Source organism: Doryrhamphus excisus, linkage group LG9 (assembly GCF_037039965.1).
Source record: "Doryrhamphus excisus strain RoL-2023G ecotype Guam linkage group LG9, RoL_Dexc_Guam_v1.1, whole genome shotgun sequence".
NCBI classification, from domain to species: domain Eukaryota; kingdom Metazoa; phylum Chordata; class Actinopteri; order Syngnathiformes; family Syngnathidae; genus Doryrhamphus; species Doryrhamphus excisus.
Genome location: NC_136365.1, coordinates 6722696 through 6746515, shown reverse-complemented (window position 1 = coordinate 6746515; position 23820 = coordinate 6722696). Strand labels below are relative to the sequence as shown.

Genomic DNA, 23820 nt, shown 5'->3' with positions numbered 1-23820 from the left:
CCCTACCCTCTAGGCGAGGTGTGATTGGTCAACTCGGGTTCCTCTTCTGTGTTTGTAAATTGTACACTGGAGACGCAACTGTGTGAGAGCTCAGCGCGCAAATGTGTTTTTCCAATGTTGATAAACATTTATTTTTCGTATTTCATTTGAATATTACCGCTCCTTGAGGACATAGGGGGCAGAGAGCTCGGCGACGTAGTTGAACTTCCCCACAAAAAGCGAGCGAGGTAAGTTTAAACCCCCTTTTAGCTAGTCACTCTTTTATGTTAGCCGTTAGCCTGGATGCTAACCGCCGTCAAAATTCAGTTGACATGTCGCCGCTTTCGGTCGCGGTCACCGATAGACGGATGTAGCCGAATCATGTTAAGTCGGATAGACATTTTGGTGTGGAAACGGCGAGCCAGCTGCTGTGGTATATAGCTAACTACGGCAGACGTCAATTCTCCGCGTTTGATCGTCGCCTTTCGTTATCCAGTGTTTGTCTGAGACGTGTCCGCCTCTCCCCCTTCAGAGAAGAGAGGTGAACATTGCAGTCTAACATGGTTTTCAGTCAGATGGATGCCGCTAAAGCCTTGACGGAAGCAGCGGCTAAAGGGAACCTCGGCGAGGTGCAGAGGATCTTGGAGGAATGCAGGCTGCATCCCGATACTGTCAATGAGTTTGGCAGGACAGCACTACAGGTACACATGAAGGTTATTACACTGACGTTGTGCTGAGCGACAGCTAGTCTTGTTTGTTTTCTAAAAATACACTTTCACCTCAACTGTTCCTAAAGCTACAATTCAATGATGGGACACGGAGATGCATTCTTCAAAGTGTAAAAAGAAGTTAATCAACTGTGATAAACTGGAGCTGTAGTGTTTTGAATGTGAGCCAGTGTACCTCGAAACTTATTTTCTTTTCATTGGTGTTGTCAAGGCGGCACGGCGGTCGAGTGGTTAGCGCACAGACCTCACAGCTAGGAGACCAGGGTTCAATTCCACCCTCAGCCATCTCTGTGTGGAGTTTGCATGTTCTCCTCCGGTTTCCTCCCACATTCCAAAAACATGCTAGGTTAACTGGCGACTCCAAATTATCCATAGTTATGAATGTGAGTGTGAATGGTTGTTTGTCTATATGTGCCCTGTGATTGGCTGGCGACCGGTCCGGGGTGTACCCCCGACAGCTGGGATAGGCTCCAGCACCCCCGCGACCCTCGTGAGGAAAAAGTGGTAGAAAATGAATGATGTTGTCAACTTTGGCCAAAAAAGCTTGAAGATGTTTAGTTAATCCGTTGAAGTGAAAAGTGGAGCATTGAAATAAACAGGGTTTGACTGCGTGTAGGCTAAAGCTAATATATCAGACGACAGATCTTGACAAAGCGTTGTTTCCTCCCCTGCAGGTAATGATGATGGGAAACTCCAAGGTTGCAGATCTGCTCCTGGAAAAAGGAGCAGATCCCAACGTCCAGGACAAGCAAGGGATTGCGCCGGTCCATGACGCCGCCCGCACAGGATTTCTGGACACGCTTCAGGTTCTGGTGGCGCACGGTGCCTCCGTCAATGTGGCGGACCAGGTCGGCGCTCTGCCTATCCATATCGCCATCCGGGAGGGCCACCGGGATGTGGTGGAGTTCCTGGCGCCGCGCTCCGACCTGAAGCATGCCAACGCAAGCGGTCAGACGGCAATAGACGTGGCTCGAGCGTCACACGAGCCAGACATGGTCCACCTTGTGTTTGCCCACATTCACTCTTAGTCTCTGCTGGCTTGTTGGTGTGCTAATCTTAACCTCATATGTTTGTTGTGTGTGTCGTTCAAACCTGGTGACTTGAATTCATTGCTGTGTAAAAGGTTTGTTTTTGTTCATTGTAGCTCAACTTGCATGCGTGACGCAGGACATTTTGTCATGGCAGCTTCTTTTTCAGTGAGTGGGTGGCTACACACAGTAGGCACCTCTTTTGCACAGTGCAATTTAGGCACCTTATATACAAATGTTTATCTCTTTGGGAGTGCACATTAGCCCGTTTCCCTCCCAGTGTTTTGTCACGATTGCATCATTTTGCATTGTGTATCCGTTGATAACTTGTGTTTTTGTTTTCAATTTGATGACTCTTCAAATGGTGCAGCGTAATTACATTGTATAGTTGTTTCCGATAACTAGATGAACTTAGACTTTCAATTATTTATTGTTGTTGAAATAGCAGTAATATTCTTGTGACTTTGTAAAATGCATCATTCATTGTGATTTGTTGAAATGTTATTTATACAAATAATACTTTTAATACAAAAGTGAAATGTTTCACTTTTCTATTTGAATACGAAAGCACAAAAATAAAAGTTCGGAACACTTGAAATCAGTTTTGTAGCCGTTTTTCCTCATTAATCACCATTGACCATATTTATAACCAACTTGTCGAATGTCACATTTCTTTATAATTGAATGTCATGTTAGATTAAACAACTGTTATTAATGTTGTGGCCACTGACATGCAAACAATGACCCATAACCAGCCGTAAAGATGACAAGGCGTGTACCTGATCACTCCACGACTTGACTGACGGCTGATGAGGGTGAAACTTACAGGGGGTAAGAATACACCCTGGCTAAACAAAAAGCTAGTTAGTTTGGCATGTTGGTTGATAAGGTGGAAATGTGCATATGTGCAAAAATAAGCTATGAGTCAACACGACACGCCTTGTTGGATGGGTGTTATACAGTTTATGAATGAAGAGTTTTTGTGAACATTGTTGATATCATGAAAATAACATTGTACTATGGGGGGGGGGGTAGATTTCACAAGAAAGATGTAATTTTCGTAATGGTACAATAAAATATTAAAGTTACAAACACGTGTTAACACCATTACCAACACATTTGTAAAAGCCAAATACTGCTGCTTGACACTTCTGAAACTGACTCTATAAACCGTTTTTAGTGGGGAAAAAAAGGCTTTAAAAAGTTTTTCTCATAATCTTAACACTTTATTTTCAATTGTTTTTCTTGTAAAATTATGACTTCAACCCATAACCTTAGTTATGGGTTGGGACACAGTGACACAGTGAGGGCCTTTTCCAAGTCTCCAAAGCACATGTATACTAGGGGTGTGAATCTCAGCACTGAGGACGATTCGATACACATCTCAATGCACTGCCAGGGATACGATACTTTAACGATATATGCACTTTTTGGGGACGGACAAATAGCTCCTGGACAATTAGGAAAGCAGCTGAAGTTCCACTGACCTGATTTGCTTGATTTTCCCCGGTGTCCGACGACGTGGCGGTAGACTTGGACTTGTTGTGGTGTTATGCACTTTTTAAGGGTCTTTGAATGTTTGTCGTGCTGCCGTGTGGCAGCGGCATTCTTTTCAAATGACGGACGTTTTGTCGAGCTTTCCGTCGTTCTTTGAGAATCCGTAGTGTTTCCAAACATACCATTTCAACTTTACAGGTGAGATAAATGTAGAAACTTCCTCGCTGCTGCTTGAGTGCGAACGTCCATGTTGTTTTACTAGTAGTTGTATGTGCTTCACGGCTTCCGTCCGTATTCAATACAAAACGCGAAATAAGGATGGTGCATTCATTGCACCTGGGGAACAGCATATGAGGTGAAGTTCAACATTCATAAAACGGCGCTTGCAATCGGATTTTACCGATACCCACAAACGCATCGAGATGAATCTAGATTTCACCCGTCATGAAGTGGATAAAACCAAACCCAGTAGCGAAAGGGGTGAGTTTTCCTGCTGATGTTCATTAGAGGGTAAAACTCAGTAAATTACAAAAGAAATTATATACAAATAAAATTATTTCATTTTCAAATGAGCAAATTGTGAGTAGGTTGATGATGATTAAGGGTTAAGAGAGGGAAGAGAAAAGTGAAAGAAGAGGAAAAACGACCAAAGATAAAAAGCTTTTGTGCTTCACTGAATTGTCTTGTTTTGATTGAATTAGATTATAGCTTGAGGTTCAGGTTTGGGGTTTTGGTTAATGTTTCAAATGGGGTTCTTCAAAATGAAAAATGTTTAAAATAATAAATGGTATACATCAGACAGACTTTTTCACAAATTTATTGTTTAATTTGCCTTCAACAACACAGCATAGCACAGACAGATTGAAAAGTTAAAGTAGAATGAAGTGATGCTTAGTTTGCACGTTTCCTAAGTTCAACCGTTGACATACTGTAATGATAAAGTACAGTACTGTTCTGGAAAAAAAAAAGTCTAAATACACCAAAAAAAAATGGTCTATACAGAATATACCACACCGTACAGCCATGAGGCGTTCACAAGCAGAGAAGAGCTACTGTCCCTCTGGTCCTTTGTCTTGAAACAACATGAAAAGTAGATGAAATAGCTTTTAACATCCTAAAATCACCACATAAATTAGAACGCAATTAAAAGATACAGTACTTATTTGATGGATGAAGACCTCGATGTGCTTCTAAGATGTTTGAAGTGCTATGGGACCAGGTTAAAGCAGCATATACCTTTGAGGCAAACATACACAAAAAGAAGCCCCACCACCATTAACCCTCAGTCAAACAACTGTGGGACGTTTTTTTTGGCATCTTCGGAGAAATGCTGCGGGATCGCAAGAAGAAGTCCGACCCAAACATGCAACGTACATAATGCTTTCTAAATGTGTCTGACGGTTGGTTAGGACACCATGCAGGATTACTGCAATCAAACCTCAGCATTTGGAGACTATGTTCTGCTGTCTATTTAGTTGTCTTATATGCAATGTCTTTGGCCATTTTTAACCTCTATATTGTATTATTACAAGACCTGCAATGATATTCATATGAATATAATGAAAACATGTTCACTATAATACTTTGTATTGAATGGCTTGGAATCCACCTACAGATCATTTTGAACAAGTAATTAAGGATTAAAAGCAGTAGTCTTTGTCAAAGTAAACTTCTTTGCTATTATTGTAATTTTAAACCTAAACCAGGTCACCAAACTAAAAATGGCTGCTAATGTTGTTATAAGCACCTTATAAAGAATGAATAAATGGTTTGTATTTATCGCTCAACTTGCTACCAAGATGAGATAATAGCATTTTGGTAATGACCTAATTCATAACATGCATATATTAGAATACAAAAACCAACATTTATGAGTTGCCAAGGACGTAATAAGCTCATTTGTGTCCTTAAAGTGCAATTTTTTGCATGTACTTTCAAACTCTTCCACAGTATTTGTTTTTATGTGACTGAGGGTGGATGGAGGTTTTAGTCTGCAGACCCAAAACAGGAATTTATGTACAGTCATGGGGAAAAATGACTAGAGCAGCCTTGTTTTTTCAGTTTATTTCTTCATTTTAATTCCTGGCACACCTGAATGTGCATTTGTTTTTACAAATATAATGATGTTAACAAAAAAAGCTAGTAATAGTTTAATTTAAGAGGGTATTTCTAGCCATTTCCATGGTTTTCTGGTTAATATCCACAATAAATGAAGTGCTTACATGAATAATGTAATTGTACTCAATTCCATATTGTTGTGTTCATTGTGTTCTTCAGATAATATACTTATAGTGGAACCAGCCATTAAAATTAACAAAAAATTGAAGGCTGGTCTAATAAATTTTTTTCCCATGACTGTGAGCAGGAGGACGGTCCCTTCATAGCGCATCTTCTCTTCAACTCTCTCTCAATGCACTTCACGACTCTTCGTCAGTGGCACTGACAGAGTGATCCTAAGAAAATACACACAACATGTGTTTCCTAATTTATCTTGGAATTAATAATGTGATAATGAATAATAAATGAGCTTGTTTCCCAAATGATTACAAAGAAAGCAATAGAGATCAAGCCTTGACAGGGTCAGGCAGGCAAAATGATCTGACACATTTGTAGGTTAAATAAAACGCAAATAAAGTAAAGAAACATAACTGTGTTTTTATTTCGAAAAGTACATGTAATGCCATTTTGCTTTGTTTCTTTATGATGCCATTGTTTTTTTCGTTTCTTTTTCAGTTGCTGCCATGAATTGGACTGGTGAGCATTGCGCTTTCATTGTGGAAATGTTCATCAAAACAAACGAATCTGTAACTGCAACACAACGAGTGTTCCGTTTGCACTTCAATCTTGGTAGACATGATCCCGTACCAGCTCGAAACACGATGTTGTCATGAGCTACTGGATCTGCATTGAAACAAAAATCAACCGGCCGACCTCACACCGCCTGAACTGATTTAATTTTTAAAACACAATGAAACAGAATGGCATTATATGTACTTTTTGAAAATAAAAACACTTTTTTGGTTCTTTACTTTATTTGCCTTTTATTTAACCTACAAATGTGTCAGATCATTTTGCCCGACCCTGTATAATTCAGTAGATTTTCAACTCCCCCAATTTTGAGTCTATCAGAATCAGCAACAGAAATTGTTTTATTGCCAGGTATGATCATACACATACTAGGAAAATATACAGTATATATGTATATACACAGTCTGATTATTACTATGAGTTGAGCTGTTTGCAAAAATTGGCTAATTTCAGAATAATAATAAAAATGTAATTGTTTTGAGACCAGTCCAGGGTGTACCCCGCCTCACGCCCGAAAACAGCTGGGATAGGCTCCAGCACCCCCGCGACCCTCGTAAGGAAAAGCGGTAGAAAATAAATGAATGAATGAATAATTGTTTTGAGAAGAAAACTGAATGTAAGGTGGAGCAAATGCTGAACCACAAATATGCAGGTAGATACTATCTTTAATAACATATATTAAATATTACTATTTCTCTGCTGCTGAGTAAAGTATCTATAAAAAGGCATTTTTAAAAATATCTCATTTATCACAGTTAATTGGTTCTGATTCAAATCTGCAATAAATGTCTGTTGTTCCCGCAATTTCGCCTGGCACGTGTACCTTTCACCATTAAAGTAACATCACTGACACCTAGTGACCAGTATAGAATACTACATATCATAATAGGAATGTGTCTTCTTATGCATTATATTTGTATTGTAGTTCATTTACCAATTTCTATGCTTCAAAATGGATACTTCGGTCCAAAATATGTCAAATTTGCTTAACTATGAATATATATTTTTGACAAACTATAGTAAACCATGAAAATGCATGATTCATTCATTAAAATACATATGTAAAACTATGATAGGAATGAAGCTGAGAAACTGGAGCCAGGATGGGAGTGGGACGACACAATACCATTACTGGATCTCTGGTGTACAAGTGTACCTAATATTGTGATCAGTGAGTGGACACACAATCATGCACGCACACACAGTAAGTTACCTCCTCTTGTTCATCCTCAGAGTCATCATCACTAACCACAGGTTTGGCTCTGGTGCGTCCCGATCGTCTGCTACGTCCCTTTCCACGTTCTCCTCCTCGCTCCTTCCTCCCCAGTCGGATCTTGACCTTGACAGAACGAGCTGAACATGCACACACACACACACACACACACACACAGAGGGATGGAACAATGTATAAATAGGAGGTCTATTAATGCTGTCAGGGGCATAGAAACCCACTTTTCTTACTTTCAGACTCTGATCCGTCGTCCTGCTCATCCTCCTCTTCCTCACTCTCCTCACCCTCGCTCTCCTCCTCCTTCTCGATCTTCTGCCTCAGACTGGTGAAGACAGACTGCAGTACGATGGAGTCCTCGTATATCTGCTCACATCGAGTTAGAAACATCACCGTCGCTGCATGTTCTTAAATGTTTACAAGTTTTTGTGTGCATGGTGATCTCACCAGTGATCCCTCCAGGTTGAAGGTTTGAGCATTCTGGAAAAGCAGCATGACATCTCTCTCCAGGTCACCAAGACTCCGATAGCGGTGGCCTCGAATCCTCTCCTAGTGTTAGTGAAGGATATTATTGAATTGAAGGGTAAAAAAAATAAATCTTGTGACGATACCTTGATCTTTCTGAAGTCCACAGGCTTGCGGATCAGTTCGTAGTACTCCGGCAGCTCCTTTCTTGATGGCAGCTGAATGAACACCTCACTGAGCTGACGACCACTGGTGCTGGAGGACATGACATCATCAGGATGAGACCAAATACATTACCAAAGCTAATACATAACAAGGTCCTACCACAAACTATGGATGGAAGAAGGTGATACATTTTGGGATTGCTAGCAAACATTCATATAGTGCATCATAAATGAGTGCAGCAGAGAGCATTTTTGATCTTGCTTTTTCAATTTTTACCCGTCTTTATATCTGATGACAGCATCAATGATCTTCTTCATCTTCTTGGTCAGGACGGGGGGATTGGGAGATATCTTCTCCACAGGCGGTCGTCCCCTTTTCCTTTGCCTCTTTGCATCTTCATCCTTGTCTCCTCGTCCTCGTCCCCCTGAAGAGCACGAGGGAACGGGGAGGTCCAGGTCTCGATCCCGCTTTCTCTTCCGCGTTGTCTTCTTGTGACGCACCTCCTCCTCCACCTCCTCCAGGGTACCCTCCTCTATCGCCTGCTCAGGAGGGAAAAACAAGAGACTCAAGTCAGTCCACTTCCACGCTACTTTTATGCCCACTCTTTTCCTCCAGTTACCTTGAGCCACTGCTTCTCGGTCAGTGAATCGCTGTAGTCCACCTCCTTCCGTTGGCGAGAGCCTCGTCCAAACATTTTTTCCTCCTCCTCCTCACAGGTGAGGCGCTCCACCTCGGCATCGTCCTTCATGATCCAAGTGGGAAGCTCATCCTCCTCCATCAAGCGAGGTTTGCGGCGTGGGTTACGGGCCTCCTCGCGGCGCCGGTCCAAGTCCATACGCTGGGAGGCAACAAAAGCATTCATTCATACAGTGAAAATTAGTCATATGAAATGTATTTGATCTGTAACGGTTGTATCATCAAGATTATGCTGGATAGATAGTTCAGAGAAATCAAGTTTTGTCCAGGATTGTTTTTAAAAAAAAAAAAAAGAATGTCTACGGTAGATATTATACCGTACAAACCCATAACACATACTGGGGAAAATTACTGAAATGAGGTTCCTTACAGTGGCAAATTTGGCTAGTTCATTAGCTGCCGCAGCTGACAACACCCAAGCTCTAGTAATTCTACATTTGATCAAACTTACTTAAGGTATGTCAGATCAAAACACAATCTCGCTGCATAAGAACTCAAAATGTGATATTAGTGGCCCTATTTTCCTGAAGCTGCACTCTAAGCATCATGGGAACTGTAGTTCTTTGAGATTACTTACTGATCTGTGATCTGCAACCTATTTTCCGTTTATACATTCACACATGCAGTAAATATTTGGTGAGCGACTGGTTCCCAAGTATATATAAATAAGAAGCACTAACTTCAACTTCTTTGTAGAAAGGTGTTTTATGAAAATAAATATATGTACTTGTATACATCGACAGCGCAGCCTTGACGCATCCAATATGGCGGCAACATTGCTGTACCGCAGCAGTGGACAAACCCACTCAACGCAGCTTTTATGGGTGCTTGGCTGAATTTCTATAAATGTGTGAGCAATGGGAGGTGTAGTGTGAAGGCATGTGAAAAGTATGGCTCAGCAGCCCTGTAGTTGGTAATGCCGTCTCGTTAGCCTGTAAAAATCCATACATTAGCCATGTTGTTCAAGCCGTAGGGTACAAAGCATATGAAAAAAGTAGTGGTTTACAGTCCAAAGATTGCAGTATTTTGAAAGTTTATTAGAAATAATGATTTAACTGTAGAAAAAAACTGCTTCCTGTATTTTTCTGCAATCTAAAAATGATTAAAAAATATAACCACGCAAAATTAGGAGTCAGGTTAATTGTCCATAGGTATGAATGTGAGTGTGAATGGTTGTTTGTCTATATGTGCCCTGTGATTGGCTGGCGACCAGTCCAGGGTGTACCCTGCCTCTTGCCCAAAGACAGCTGGGATAGGCTCCAGCACCCCCCGCGACTCTCGTGAGTGGTAGAAAATGAATGACTGTGTCCATGCCTACAGGAAATACAGCAGTTGTTTTGTTTTGAGTGGATCAATACAGACCATAAACTGATCAAACTCTTCCTCGCTCCTGGCTATCATCTGGTTGACTGTCTCGTCGTCTGGGACCTCATCCTCCTCCTAAATATGAAAAAAATCAGCAAAGCACAGAATAAGAAAGAGAAGTCTCTAAAACTGGGTGGGTGTGTTGCTGGTGCACGCACACACATTTATACGTAGACACACTTCCTGACCCCAGACCTCGTCTTGCTCTTCATGTTCCAGGATGGCCTGCAGGAAGGCCCTGCGCTCGTGGCTGGATGACTTCTGGTCAAACATGCCTGCTTGGATGACCTTTTGGTCTACGTTCAGTTTATACTTGGCGGCGGCCAATATTTTCTCCTCCACGCTGTTGACGGTGCACAGGCGCAACACGCGTACCTCATTTTGTTGGCCTATGCGGTGAGCTCGGTCTTGGGCCTGCAGGTCCTGGAGACAAGGGCAACACAAAATGTATATCCTAATGTTGACTAAAGTAGTTCAAATATGTTAATGTCACAATTTAAAAACAATTACAAATCCTAAATATCTAAAGCCACACAAAATATTGACATTTGCATGCCATCGAAGTATGCAGTTGTGTTTTGCTTTTTCTTGAGATTTTGGTGCCATTTTCAGCTGCTTATTCCAAAAAAACAGAAGCCTCAAGAAAAGATGTTATGAGAAGAAGAAAAATAAACAGGTGCATATCAATGAATTAACAATTCAGTAGATAAATACAAGATACATATCTTAGTGGGTCACTAAAGACCAGAGAGCATTTCTAGAGGATGACAAGCTCAAGATGAGGATGCTAGAGAGTCAGATGACACAAAAATTAATTAAAATGACACCTGGTGCGGGTTCCAGTCGGAGTCAAAGATGACCACAGTGTCTGCAGACTGGAGATTGAGGCCGAGGCCTCCTGCTCGAGTGCTCAGCAGGAAGATGAAATACTCGGACTCAGGATCATTGAAGGTCTTCAGTAACATTCCTCTGTCTTCAGCCTTGGTGGTGCCTGACAGGACCAACAATAATGTCAGTTATTCATTCACTTCACACCACCATTTTGTTCAGGGTTGTGAGTAAGCTAGAACTGATCCCAGTTGACTGCCCTCAAAGATTGTCAGTCTGATGATATCTTGATTGGGGCCATTTTGCTAGTTATATATTAGGGATGCTCCTATCAAGATTTTATGCTACAGATACCGATCATATATGAGTTAAATCAGCCGATACCGATCACATGGATTAACTGCACGTTTTTTAAAATTATTTATGATGAGTGCTATTGGCCAGGGTTGCCTTTAGACAATTCCAAGGGCCCCTGGCAAATAGGTAATGTTCATTAACATAAATAGTGTTTGGAAGACAAGACAATTAGTATCAGGATAACAACAGACACTTGAAAAAGTTAGCACATACCTGATGAACATAATATCCAAAAATGAGCTCCAAACTAACCACATTGCTTGTTTTGTTTTAAAAACAAAATGTCACTGCCGTAAAAAGGTCACATTTGGAGTCTGAAGACGGGAAAATGGGCGGATAATTCTAGCTAGCTAGTTAACTGCAGCCATTGACAGCTAGGCAAAGCTGTTATATTATTGTATATTTCTTAGCTACCTTTTGAGTGTTAAGTTGCTGTGTGACGAATTTAACCTTCATCCTAAGATGACACCATGAGTCAGACTGTTATATTGAGGAATGATCTCCTGAGACTTCCAATTAGTTGACAAGGTTGTCTTGAGTTCCCTTATAGCCTGTGATTGGCCCCTGCCAAAGGAAGAGCTACCGTTTCATCACTCACTTGTCGACGGCACAGTATTTAAATGATTTGTAGTAGTTCTGAAGTATAGGAGATGTCACAAGATTCTCTGTATGAGATGCAGGGTTCAAAGTTGAAAATAAACAGCGAAAATACATACAAATTACGGCAATCAAATTAGCCAACAAATTAGCATTGAACTATATTGTGTGAGAGTCCACACTGTGAGTCCTGTCCACTGTTCTGTTTATTTATAACCATCAGTATTAGAAATCTACAACATTTTTATGACGCATACCTGTCTTTGTTTATGGGGAACTTGAGTGCAAGTGTAGGGTCAGTCCAGGAGCAAAAACACCCAATTTATCATAATTAACTTGCAAAGAAATGAAAGAATATTACCATCTAGACGCAGATATTTGAAATTGCGGTAGGCAAAGTAGTCCTCCATGATGGTCATCAGTGATGTCATTTGACAGAAGAGCAGCACTTTATGGTTTGTCGCTCGCAGTTTGGGTAGGATTCGATCTAACACCTCAAATTTTCCTGATGCTCGATACAAGTCGGGGCTGATGGAGAGGGGGAAAAATATCAGAATAATATATAATACATATGGTAAGAATACAAAGTACATATGAGTGGGTGTGTGGAGGAATTATTCGGCCTTACCCTTGAACTATTCCACCAGAGAAACCCAAATGTTCAGAGAAGGATTCCTGCAAAAGAGTCCAAGTGAACTTCAATTGTGCCATTATAAATTAACCCCACATATATCCTGACAAGTGTAGACTATTACAAAGGAGTATCAGCACCACAGAAATAGCAATATTATGTGAATAAAGCTTTTTTACAAGAACAAAGTAATAATATTATCATACCTCTTACTTACTTCTACAAATATAACTATTTCCTTGGAACATTACAAAGTTACTATGCTCCTTAAAATACCATATCATATTATTTTTATGATTATTTCATGCTGCTTGACAGTACCTCAATCTGCTGGAACATGTATGGGTGGTTACAGATCTTCCTCAGCTGCATAATAGTATTCATCAACGTCTTGGTGCCTCCTTTGCCCTGATGATGCATAATAAAGCAGATGTTTATTATATTTCTAACTCTTGTGGCAAAGCCAACAGTGCTGACACGCTAAAAAGAAGGCATAAATCTTTGTCTGATTTCAGCCTTTAAACCCAAACGATGTCTATCCTCCACCTTCTTGTCTTTCTCAGAGCCATCAGTCAGCAGCACGCCCTTGGCCTGCATGTGTCTGTAGAGCACCCGCTGAAGAGACGACATGTCACACTTGATCACATACTCCACCTGTAGGGATTGGCAAGGCACATTAATGAGGGAATATAAATAATACATTAATGGTCTGTGATTGAAACAAAAGGTTTTCTGATGTTTCCATTATTCATGTCCCTTTCAGCAATTATTTCATTATATCTTCTGAAGGACAAGGAACAATACTATAGAAACTGGTCGTGACAATAAGTGGTCACTGTACAGCTTGTATAGATTTACCATCCTCGACACACAGGATTAACTCAACAAAGCCACTATTGTCTAATGTACAGTATCCTTGCTGCGAAATAAACTCAGCATGCCTTTTCTGGAAGTTGTGCCTCTACTTCCTTCTTCAACCTGCGCAGCAAGAAGGGACGGAGAACTTTGTGCAGACGACGGATTATCAAGATAGTCTCCTCTTCATTGAGATCCACCTGCAGGGAAGTGACAGGACAGAAGCACAGCAGTGAGAACGACCGTGGTGCCTTGGTTAATGTCATTAATCTGTTCCAGAAGGTCCGACTCAAACCAAAACAGAGAGCCGTGGGACTGCGTAGTAGGATCAACTGCATAGTATCAACTGAAGACACCGGAGATAGGCTAGCCGCTATGCTACTGTATGTTATCCATGTTGTGTTATGTTATGTTATCGGAGCCGCGAGCCCAGTGTGTGGAGTGTGGTCTGACGCTATCTAACGCTTTAAAAGTAAAATCTAAATATTGGTCTTTTTTATTAATAAGCCTGACTTAAGCCTTCACTTTTTTTTCTTGCTTGATTTGTTCCATTAATTATTAGCTAAAGTTAAGATAGGATGAATAAAAAGCTTTGTGATGATCACATCTTATCATGCCATATTATTATTCATTAAACTTTATTCATATTTTAGCTTGTTAAAATGTGAGTGGATTTGATTTATCAGTGAAAACAAATTAATGAGATCAATGAAATTTATACAGTGTTAATATTTCTCTGCACTGCAAAAAAACGGGTCTCAACGTCAAAAAGGTTAAGAACCCCTGTCTTAGATTTTGTGTGGTTTCACAATAAAGGACACATTCCGCCTCATTCATGTCAAACAATCCCAAATACTAAGGGTTTGGCAGAGGTTTGCACTCAATTTAGATCTTGTCTACTTTAAAGTCGTACTAGTAGAAGTGAAAAATAATCCTCATTGTATAAAGCACAGATGTGACCTGCTCACCTTCTCTCCGGTCATTGCAAAGGGGGCGTTGAACCATTGCTCAAAGGTGCTGCAGCTCTTAAAGATGGTAGGCAGGAGGAAGTTGAGCAGCGCCCACAGTTCGGGGAGCTTGTTCTGCAGCGGCGTTCCGGTCAGCAGTACCCTCCGTGGCGCCAGGTAGTGCGTGTTTAGGACTTGGGTCAGCTTACAGTGGTGGTTCTTCATGCGGTGGCCCTCATCCACGATCATGTACTTCCAACGGATCTGTTGGAGGGTAGTAAGAAGTGCAAACTGGATAAAGCTGTCATTCTCTGTCTGTCATTGTTCCAACGTCACCCGCGCTGACCAAAAACATAAAGGTGCACATGTGGAGGACGTCTTGGTCCTCTGTCATCATGAGCCAGGCCTCGAGCACTCTGCATGGAGCCTGCTCTACAATACGCACCTGATAAGGCCGTGAGGAAGCCTATATGACTACATGCGTGCATGGCAGCACGGCGGCCACAGAAGACCGTGGGACCGTAGTAGTGAACAGACGACAGCAGCACCTAGGAGGAAGCACTGAGACGCAGCAACAAAATACAGCAAAAAAAAACTCCCACAGAATAAAATAATTTGCAAAAAAAATGACAAAATATGTCAAATCAGGGGAGACAAATCTTGAAGGATGTGCTGCTATAAGCTCACCTTAGCCAGGACTTGTTTGTCTTTGATGATGTACTCATAGGTGGTGAGAAGAACATTAAACTTGCCACTACGCAACTGAGGGACAAAGGCTCTTCTTGCTGCAGGAGAACCCTAAAGGCAAGACATCATATAGAAACAAGGTTATAAATAGGGATCGACCGATATGGTTTTTTGGGGCCGATACCGATTTTTTTTCCATCACCCTCAGCCGATGGCCGATTTTGCTTGGGCCGATATTTGTGGCCGATACTGCTTCTGATCCCTCAATTTACATGAAAAAATAACCATGATAACAAATATTACAGGTCTCATGTTTAAACAAATATTTATTGAAATGTAAACACTGAACACAGTAGGATTCAGCTTTCTTAAACACACATTTAAATTTATCTAGCATCGATGTGATGACTGCTCCTCTGCAGCGTGACGCGCACCCCCCAACACAAAGCTGCCCTGGCGGATGCCTGACTGTAAAATCATGCGATGGAAAAATACATCGGCGAACCCACGCATGTATCGGCCGATACCGATACAAGGAAAAAAACGCAAATATCGGCCCGATATATCGGCCGGCCGATCCTTAGTTATAAATAAATAATATAAACATCGACTTTTGTCACTCCTCACATTTTAGCAGCCATCTTCATAACAGTATGTCCCCTCAAGGGACAATACTATAGAATAAAACTTGGGTATTCTGAACAACAGTGTTTCCCTGGGTTAATATACAATAACCTTGGAAATTAAATGTTTCCATATATCCCCTGCATCAACTTGAAAACTCACCTTATAGGACACTTTAACAACCGTGGGTGCCCACTTGTCAAACTCATACACCCAGTTCGAAAGAGTCCTGTCAATTAGAAACAGTTAATTGATTCACCAATTAACTGTTCCAAAATGAATATGGATATAGGAAATTTTGCTGACGAGAGAGGTACGATGATGAGGTAGGGTCCGTTGAGCCTCTTGTGCTCCATGAGGTACGTGATAAGTGCAATAGTCTGGATGGTTTTGCCTAGACCCATTTCATCAGCCAGGATGCCATTCAGGTTGTTGTTGTAGAGGGACACCAGCCACTCCAGACCTTTAATCTGACACACAAGCTATTATTCCGACACACAACAGCAGGCTAGCATAAAACACAAAGTCAGCATATACTGTACGTGTCCACTGTGCTATTGTTTGTGTTTCTCTTTAGATTTCGTCATCTTATTGAAGACTTATTGAAGATGCAATCTTCCACAAGCCATTCTAATGAAACCAAAACTATGGGATTTCGTTAAAGAGAAGTAAAAGAAAATGATGTTTCCGTGGCTGATCACATGTAAAACATGACTTATTCTATGGTGTCCCACAAGGAGGACATCTAGGACACTTGATATTTTACTGGTTATTTAACTGGTGATTGTTTACCTGGTACTGTTTGAGTTGTCCATTTATCAACAAAGTGGACTGCTTTTCCACCTTCTCAGTTACAGCATGAGCCACAGCGTAGTAAGACTGAAGTCCTCGGGCAAATGCCGCTCCACTGTACTCATCATCCACATCCTGTTTAGCATTCCTGCACAGGAAAAGTATATTGGTCTCAGTAACATCAGTCCCACGTGAACCTCCGTCTCTAGATTTAGTTTGATTAAGTTTGCGCACTCACTCGATGATGTGTCGCACGTCGACTTCCGATACATCCTCGCTGTCGGGATCTGTAATCTTCTTCTTTTCTTCTGTTGGCGCAGTTGAAGGCTGATGCTCCTCCTCTTCCTCCTGCCGCAAAATACAGTTCCGCCAAATTTGACAATTTGGAGACAAATGTGCAAACCCAAACGCTCACCTCTTCCTCCTCTTCATCCTCACTGTCTTCACTGTCAGAGCGTGGAGCCACCTCATAACTGGACAAACACAGTATTGAGGGTTTGTATACATCTGCATTCAAACCCACATTTTAAACTACCGGTACTTTACTGTTGTAAATTATGCACTCAAAGTTATTCAACTACCCAACTGCAAATTCTATCTATCAAGTAATTTAAATCTTAGGACGTAAAATAGTATAAATAATAATAATAGTAACAAAAAATACAATATTTTTTTAAAAATAAAAGCCTCTCGTCCAAAGACAGCAGGGATAGGCTCCAGCATACCCTGCAATACTAATGAGGATAGATGGGTACATAATCTAAAAAAAGACAAATAAAATTTGATATTATTGTATTAAAAATGCTTCCAATGTTATAGCACTTTATCATAATCTTAAGCACTTACAATTATAATTGTTTTTTTTTTTTTTTACTTTAATAATTTATCAAACTAATCCTTGCGTGAAAATAGATTCTAAGGCCATGCAGACAAGGCAGAGATGTGAGAGTGATGCCTTGTTGATTTAAGAAGCATTTAGGAAGCAGCATTCCCATAATTTGTTCTGCAATGGGCTTCAAACTGAGCCCTTAAATGCCTATTTAAATCCCTACAGGCACTAAATTAAACCAATTTATAAAGGTAAGCAGTCCTGTACATTGAATGTACACTCAGATTGATAAATGACAATGCATCTGTTACGCAATCATTATGATGTCTTACCCAGGGTTCATCTCCAGCCACGTTTCCAGCTGTCCTGCCTTCGGAGCATCCACCCCAGTCAAGATGTTGCCACTGTCCACATGGATGACCTTCACAGGCAGGTCACTCATCTGACTGGTCTCATCCAGAGGCTGCAGAGTGAGAATAGAGTTAACATTCTTAATGGAAGTAAAAAAAAAAGTATCACCAAGAAATGCTGCTTTTGCACACCTCTCCATCAGGACCCAGAGCTGGAGCTTGTCCTTCAGGGCTTTCCACCTGCAACAGAAGAATCACTGGTGTACCTAATGTTGTATGCATGTACAGTACATATGAATGTATGTATAACTGTTATAACTATCCGTTTACTGCCCTCTTCATACCTTCTTCTTCTTCTTTTTCTTCTTCTTCTTCTCCTTGAGGGCCTGTGCAGCTTTGTGTGCTCTGACCAGCTCCGTGAGGTTGGCCACATACTCGTCAGTCTGCTGCAGCAGGTAGGCCAGACGCTTGTCCTTCTTCTGGTCGATCAGTTTACGGTAGCCCTCCTCATCCTCAGCCTGAGTAGAAAGTCACACATATAGAGTCAGCTAGAAGGTGTGTACCGTGTGTTGTGTGGGTCAGCATGATAGGTGACGACGTGTTACCATAAGTCTCCTCATTCTCTCTTTCTCAATGCGCTCGTTCTCTTTCTTCTGCTCTCGCTCAGTGTTGGCATGGTAAGTGGCCACAGCTTTGGTCAATTTTTGGATTTTGCCTGTGATGGAACGATGGTACTCCTTGAAGTCTTTGGCATGCTGAAGGATGCTGTTGAGATACTCCTAAAATAAAATGGTGGACGACAACATTAAATAATTCAATGAAGCAAGAAAAAGCTAACGTATTTACTTCAATGGGAACCAGCAAAATCAAATGTGATTAATACAAGATTTATATTAAAATATATGTTTTTTCAAAGATAATATGTTTAGTTATACATGATACTCTCAACACAAATGAATATAATAGAGCCACACTGCAAAGGGAAAAACACATATTAGATATATGAAAATAATGCCATAATTCTGAGAAGAAAACTTGCAATACATACAATTTAAAAAAAAAAAGAAAATAGTCATAATTTTAGGAGAATAAAGCTGCAAATTATGTCAATTTTGCAATATTACAATAATGTAGGAGAACAATGGTTTTATATTGTGAGAAAAAGTTAGGGTTAGGGTATTTTTGGTGAATAAAGTCATAATATTAAAGGATGAAAAATGCAATTTTAAGTGCAAAATTATGAGAAGACAGTCATAATTTAGTAAGAATGAAGTCATAATTTTCAGTACATAAAGTTGTAGTATTATTATATTATTATATATAAAATGATATGAAAAAAGTTGTCATTTTGAGAGTGTCTACATTTCAAGTCCACATTTTAAAATAAGTCCACATTTCTATGAAAATGCTAAGAAAAAGGACAAAATAGTGAATATAGCTGTATATTCAGATCAAAAAGTTTTTCATTTTCTGTGAATAAAAGGTGTATAGTCTGAGAAAAAAGATGTAATTTTAGGACACAATTGTCATCATTTTTGTATATTCATAGAAAAAAGTAGGAAAGTCTTAATATTACAAGAAGAAAGTTGAAACCTCTCTGTGGATCATACAGGCGTACCTGTGTTACATGAAAACATTTGAATAAAAGTGGCCTACCTGATGCTTCTGTCTGCGTTTGCGCTCTTGTTCAATCTTCTGCTGCTTCTCCAGTTTCTCTGTGATGCGGGCCTCTCGCAGACTCTGCCGTTTGCTGCGTTTGTACGCTTTGGCGTCCAGAGCCGTTTCAAGAGCTGTGTCACGACGCATACACACCACCACCTCCTGTCGCAGCTTGGCATGAAAACAAACAAGAATAAATACAATCTGATCTAGTCAATGACTTATGAAATATTTCAGTGTTGTTGTAGAGGTTTTCACCTGTCTTTGAAAGTTAAGAAGTCTGAGAGCTTTCAGCTCGATTGTAGCTTTGGTACGTAAATCTCCAGCCAGAGAGCCTGGCAGATTCTCCAGCTCAGCAATACGATGTGTGATGCGAGCTTGTAACCTGTGCACAGTTGTTACTTGAGAGTTCTTTCAAGATGAGTCCAGCAACTAACAAACTGAGAAGGGAAGCTGCTGATACCTGTACTCCCTCTCCTGCAGAATCTCCACTGGGTCCAGGCCGCAGGGTTTCTGAATGGGGGTTATGCGGCTCTGCTTGCTGTGGTAAGGCATCATGGGAGGAGGCTGTGCCGGCTGGCCAGGCGACTGGGTCTGCGGAGGCATAACAGGGGAGGCCGCGGGGGGTACTGAGGGGGGAGCAGGAGACGGTCGTCCTGTGGGTTGAGGAGGGATCAGCTTTTGGGGGGCATTGGATGGCACAGCTGCATTCACCATCGGGCCTGCGAAGTGATGGAATCTAGACATAAAACTTGCAGTATCTCACAAGAGTGAGAATAGGCCGCAAATTTCAGCAACCATTTTTATTATGTACTGTATTCTCAATAGACAACACTATAGCCATGACACTTGGATATACTGTACTCTAGAGTAGTTAGCATAAAGTACTATGATGTGGTGGTAGCATCAGGTTCTGGGGCTGCATGAGTCCAAAATTCACACCTTCCCCAAAGCACACTGTGTCCAAATCTCCAATAAACCCATCAAGTTCCTCCTCCCCCCCATCAGCCAACCCCCAGAAGTAAAAGTCCACCCGTCAGTGTGCGTCATCCCTCTCTTCGTCAAACCTTGCCAGTCCCTATCTGTACAATGGTAGTCCATTGGTCGGCGATCACCACTTTGATAAAGTCCTGGACTACTGTATTGGGTAATACAAGCATTGATGAGGCAGCAACCACTGCAAAAAAGAACAAGGAATTGCTAACGTCTGATTTTGTTATCTGATTTATGTCTACGGCTTCATATTTTCTCTATTACAGTAAATGGACTATATTGGGTAATACAAATGTAAAGGTGTTGTTTCATGTCTAGTGGACTCGAACAAAAGTTAAAAACTGTATATAGAAGATTGTAAACAGGTTTTCTATGCCATATAAAAATAGTGCATTCTTTAATATTGAAAAAAATCAAAAAAGTTTAAAAAAAATCACTTCTCACTGTCAAATCTGGAACAATTAACAGTGATAAATTAGGGATACTATATTGTATATAGTATATAGTAATGTCTCCTGAGAATATATACTTCACTGGTTTATAAAATGTGAAGTGTATTCACATTTTATGTGCTTTATCACTTTTAGGAATTTTCACTGCCCAACCACAAACCTTCAGGCCAAGACTTGGGTGGTCCATTGTGGTTTTGTCCTTGCATCCCAGTTGCACTACCTGGTGGACCAGGGGGAGGCATATTGGGACCCATCATTCCTACTAGGAATAATTGTCTTTAGTATTAAATTTTAGTTTGTATTTATATTGTTATAAAGACTTAATTTGACTGTCCTCACCATGAGCTCGGCTGTAGCCTGAACTCATTGGTCCTGGTGGTCCACCTCCTGGAGCCAAGCTCGGCATGGGTTGCTGCATCCCGGGCATAGGTCTTTTCCCTTGCACGGCCATCTGGAGGTGGTCTGGCAGGGGCTGACCCCGGGCCAGCATCTTATAGGCCATGATCTGAGCTCTCAATTGGTGCAGTTGGCTCTGGTTGAAAGGAGTAGGACCCCCGGGGCCGCCAGGACCTCCAGGTCCAGCAAGGCCACTGGAGGATTCAAGGCCTGCCACTAGGCTGGGGACAGTGGAGCCTAGGTTAGGTGCAGGGCTGGGACCAGGCCCTGAACTGCCAAGTGTTCCTGGGCGGTTGTTGGGGCCCAATGTGTGCTGATCTCCACTGGGGCCTTCTAAAGGTGTGGAGGTAGATCCAGGGCCAATTGAAGAGGAAGATGAGGAGGAGGATGGAAGTAGAGGTCCAGATGGCGGACCGTTTGACGGGACTGGACTAGAATGATCTGAGCCACCTAATGGAGAGTGGTAACCTGGAAGACACAGAGACAGATTGGAGACAAAGACCTCGTGCTGTGGTTGTTTCCCAATGAGTGTACCCAGTTCTCATGACCACACCATTGCTTCAAATAGGAGCGCTTGATTTGCCAACCTTGTGAATGTTGGTCCAGAGGACTGGGTGGGGGGGCCATGCCGCTGTGCCCGCCAGGCCTCACTGATATTCCTTTCATTTGACTGAAGCGACTCTCCTCGCTCATACTCTTGTCATGCATGGCCTCCATGGGCTGAAAAGACAATAGAACATGAGACATTTTGAATATATGCAAATAGGTTACATCTACAAAGGTGGTTGTTGGTTTTGCTAACTACTAGTAAAGGCTCATATGACATAATGACACGACAGTATAGAATTTTAGTTCACCTGTGTACATTTTCAATTAATTTAACTTTTATTAGTAGTTGATAATTCACAATTATAAGATTATTTATCCCGACAAAATATATCTTATATTGGGGGTCTATCAACTTGTCAGGCAAGTCAAAGCTTTTCTTCCTGTCACTCACACACAGACACAGTGTCTTTAAGAATAAGGTCATGGTGGTTTTAGTATATTGGGTTCAATACGGTACTTGTATTGTCTTGTGAAATAGCAAATAAAGCCATGCTATTTTGATCTTTTTTAATTACATTGTTATACTTTCATTATTTTTTAATCAATTTCTATGCATTTGTGGGTCATCCCCGCTGTGCTTTTATAGCAGCAATTAAGAACATTATTATCATTGTGGTGCATTAAGGGCTTTTTATCTTTTCAAGGATGTTTCTGTCAAATATCCCTGAAGTAATCTCTAATAAAGTAGCCACAATATCCTTACTTTGTGCATGGGGTGCATGTTGTCCTGGCCGTACCCCGATGGGCCTGGCTGAGGGAGTCCAGAGGAAGGAGGTCCAGGACTCGGTCCCATCATGCTGTGAGTGGAGCCTGGGGAAGGACCTGGGCTGGGACCCAGCATAGCTCCAGGAGAGGGACCTGGACCCGGGGATGGACCTGGGCGAGGGTTGCCTCCCATGGGGGGATCTGGGGTTGACATGACTGCTGGATCTGACAAGGAAGGGCACATTATCAGTGCAAAACTTGCATTTGTATACAATAACGACATGTAATTATGTGGAGGATGTCGTCCAATCAGAGATTGACGCTCAAGTCTGTACTGCATATGTATGCAATCTGCCCAACGCCTATCAAAAGCTGCGCCTAATCACCCGTAGTGCGCATTAAGCTGCAGCGTCCATCCACAGCTGGACTTGAATTGATCGCAATAAAGCACACGAGCAAAGGCTGTGCAATATATTCTTATGTGTGGAAGGACGTATGGTTGAATGTAAAAAAAAGGGGGAATGGCGGACTGTGCAAGTGCGACTGACCTACCTGCACTGTACTTGTACTGACAGTCCTTAATGGACGTCTGCGCCCCTTCGTGTATTTTTGGGTGACATTTTTTCACATCACATCACATCAGCAAATATGCACTCACCCTGCTTGGATCGGCGTTCGAGCGATGATTTGTGTCACCGACGTGGCTTGAACGCCTCCCCACCACAGAACTACACCACTTCTTCCACCTCCTCCTCCACCAGCAGCACCACGGCTTCTATGACCGAATGTCTAGTCACCGCTGCGCGACAGTGCGCATGTGCGGTAGACAACTTCTCACAAAAAATAATCCAAAAAACATTGTCTGGAAATAGGTTTCAACTATAACAAAACAGGCAGCGTTGGTTGAAATGATAAAATAAGGTTTTACATTAAAGGTAAAACAACATCAAAATCAATAAAAACGTATATATACACACACATCTGTTTTGCTTTCAGTAACTTAAATTACATGAACTGCCAATTTTTTTTTCTTATCAGGCCCATTACAATCAATTGGACAGTCTTAGGAGACACAAGATTTTTGTCTGTTTTTCCTAATTAAATGAAAATTGAATTAATCTTTGTTGTTTATATCAGCAAAATGACTGGTAGATGATACACATGTTTCTGTTGTCATTGACCATCATTACCCAACATTGGCATCATTTCACATCATCAAGACAATTTCCGCCAGCAGGTGTCAATCATGGCTGCAGGTGATTTTGTGTGAGTGACAGGAAGAAAAGCCGTGATTCACTTAGGAAGACAGAAGGCACCACCTGTTGGTTTGTAAGTATAAATCTCTCAACCTTGAATATATACCTCAAGTTTTTGTTGACCCTCCTATGGTTGGCCCAATACAACAGCCTTTTTGAAGACAAAATGTCGGAATTTTTGCGTGTGTAAATATCTAAATAATAAAAATAATAAATGAGATCATTCTTAAATATAATATCAAACAAAGTCCAACATTTTTTTAAATAATTTATGCAACATCATTTATACACAAG

The 23820-nt window shown here is 41.2% G+C and overlaps 2 protein-coding genes across 4 annotated transcripts; one reads left to right on the top strand and one right to left on the bottom strand.

Annotated features, from left to right (window-relative positions):
- The first annotated feature begins 29 nt into the window (after window positions 1-29).
- On the top strand, window positions 30-2327 carry cdkn2d (cyclin-dependent kinase inhibitor 2D (p19, inhibits CDK4)). 2 transcript variants are annotated; one of them, XM_058089771.2, is made up of 3 exons: window positions 30-227; window positions 551-680; window positions 1382-2327. In XM_058089771.2, exons 2-3 carry the CDS (start codon window positions 555-557, stop codon window positions 1733-1735), a joined length of 480 nt encoding a protein of 159 aa, XP_057945754.2. In that variant the 5' UTR covers window positions 30-227; window positions 551-554; the 3' UTR covers window positions 1736-2327. The 2 variants fall into 2 exon arrangements, with proteins under 2 accessions (XP_057945754.2, XP_057945746.2); XM_058089763.2 differs by having other exon boundaries at window positions 32-227; window positions 512-680.
- Window positions 2328-4127: 1800 nt separating this feature from the next.
- On the bottom strand, window positions 4128-23065 carry LOC131134918 (SWI/SNF-related matrix-associated actin-dependent regulator of chromatin subfamily A member 4-like). Of its 2 annotated transcripts, none has more exons than XM_078793327.1 (34): window positions 22929-23065; window positions 22269-22495; window positions 21544-21676; window positions 20900-21424; window positions 20721-20819; window positions 19579-19837; window positions 19374-19500; window positions 19113-19286; window positions 18062-18235; window positions 17801-17974; window positions 17649-17696; window positions 17439-17569; window positions 16693-16750; window positions 16516-16625; window positions 16278-16425; window positions 15792-15955; window positions 15648-15714; window positions 14862-14972; window positions 14196-14438; window positions 13314-13427; window positions 12919-13026; window positions 12694-12780; window positions 12370-12416; window positions 12103-12269; window positions 10787-10950; window positions 10122-10382; window positions 9957-10034; window positions 8518-8736; window positions 8175-8440; window positions 7880-7988; window positions 7716-7817; window positions 7502-7634; window positions 7254-7393; window positions 4128-5685 (listed from the first exon to the last, which is right to left on the bottom strand). In XM_078793327.1, the coding sequence occupies exons 2-34, from the start codon at window positions 22482-22484 to the stop codon at window positions 5650-5652; spliced, it is 4992 nt and encodes a 1663-aa protein (XP_078649453.1). In that variant the 5' UTR covers window positions 22485-22495; window positions 22929-23065; the 3' UTR covers window positions 4128-5649. The 2 variants fall into 2 exon arrangements, with proteins under 2 accessions (XP_078649453.1, XP_057936625.2); XM_058080642.2 differs by having other exon boundaries at window positions 8175-8437.
- Window positions 23066-23820: the final 755 nt, after the last annotated feature.

Coding starts and splice junctions, on each gene's coding strand:
- LOC131134918 (XM_078793327.1), bottom strand. CDS start 22,484: ATGTCAACCCCAGATCCCCCCATGGGAGGCAACCCTCGCCCAGGTCCA. Junction 19,287..19,373: donor TTCTTAACTTTCAAAGACAG/GTGAAAACCTCT, acceptor TTTCATGCCAAG/CTGCGACAGGAGGTGGTGGT. Junction 13,428..14,195: donor TTGCAATGACCGGAGAGAAG/GTGAGCAGGTCA, acceptor ACTTCCCTGCAG/GTGGATCTCAATGAAGAGGA.
- cdkn2d (XM_058089763.2), top strand. CDS start 540: ATGGTTTTCAGTCAGATGGATGCCGCTAAAGCCTTGACGGAAGCAGCG. Junction 681..1,381: donor TTGGCAGGACAGCACTACAG/GTACACATGAAG, acceptor CCTCCCCTGCAG/GTAATGATGATGGGAAACTC.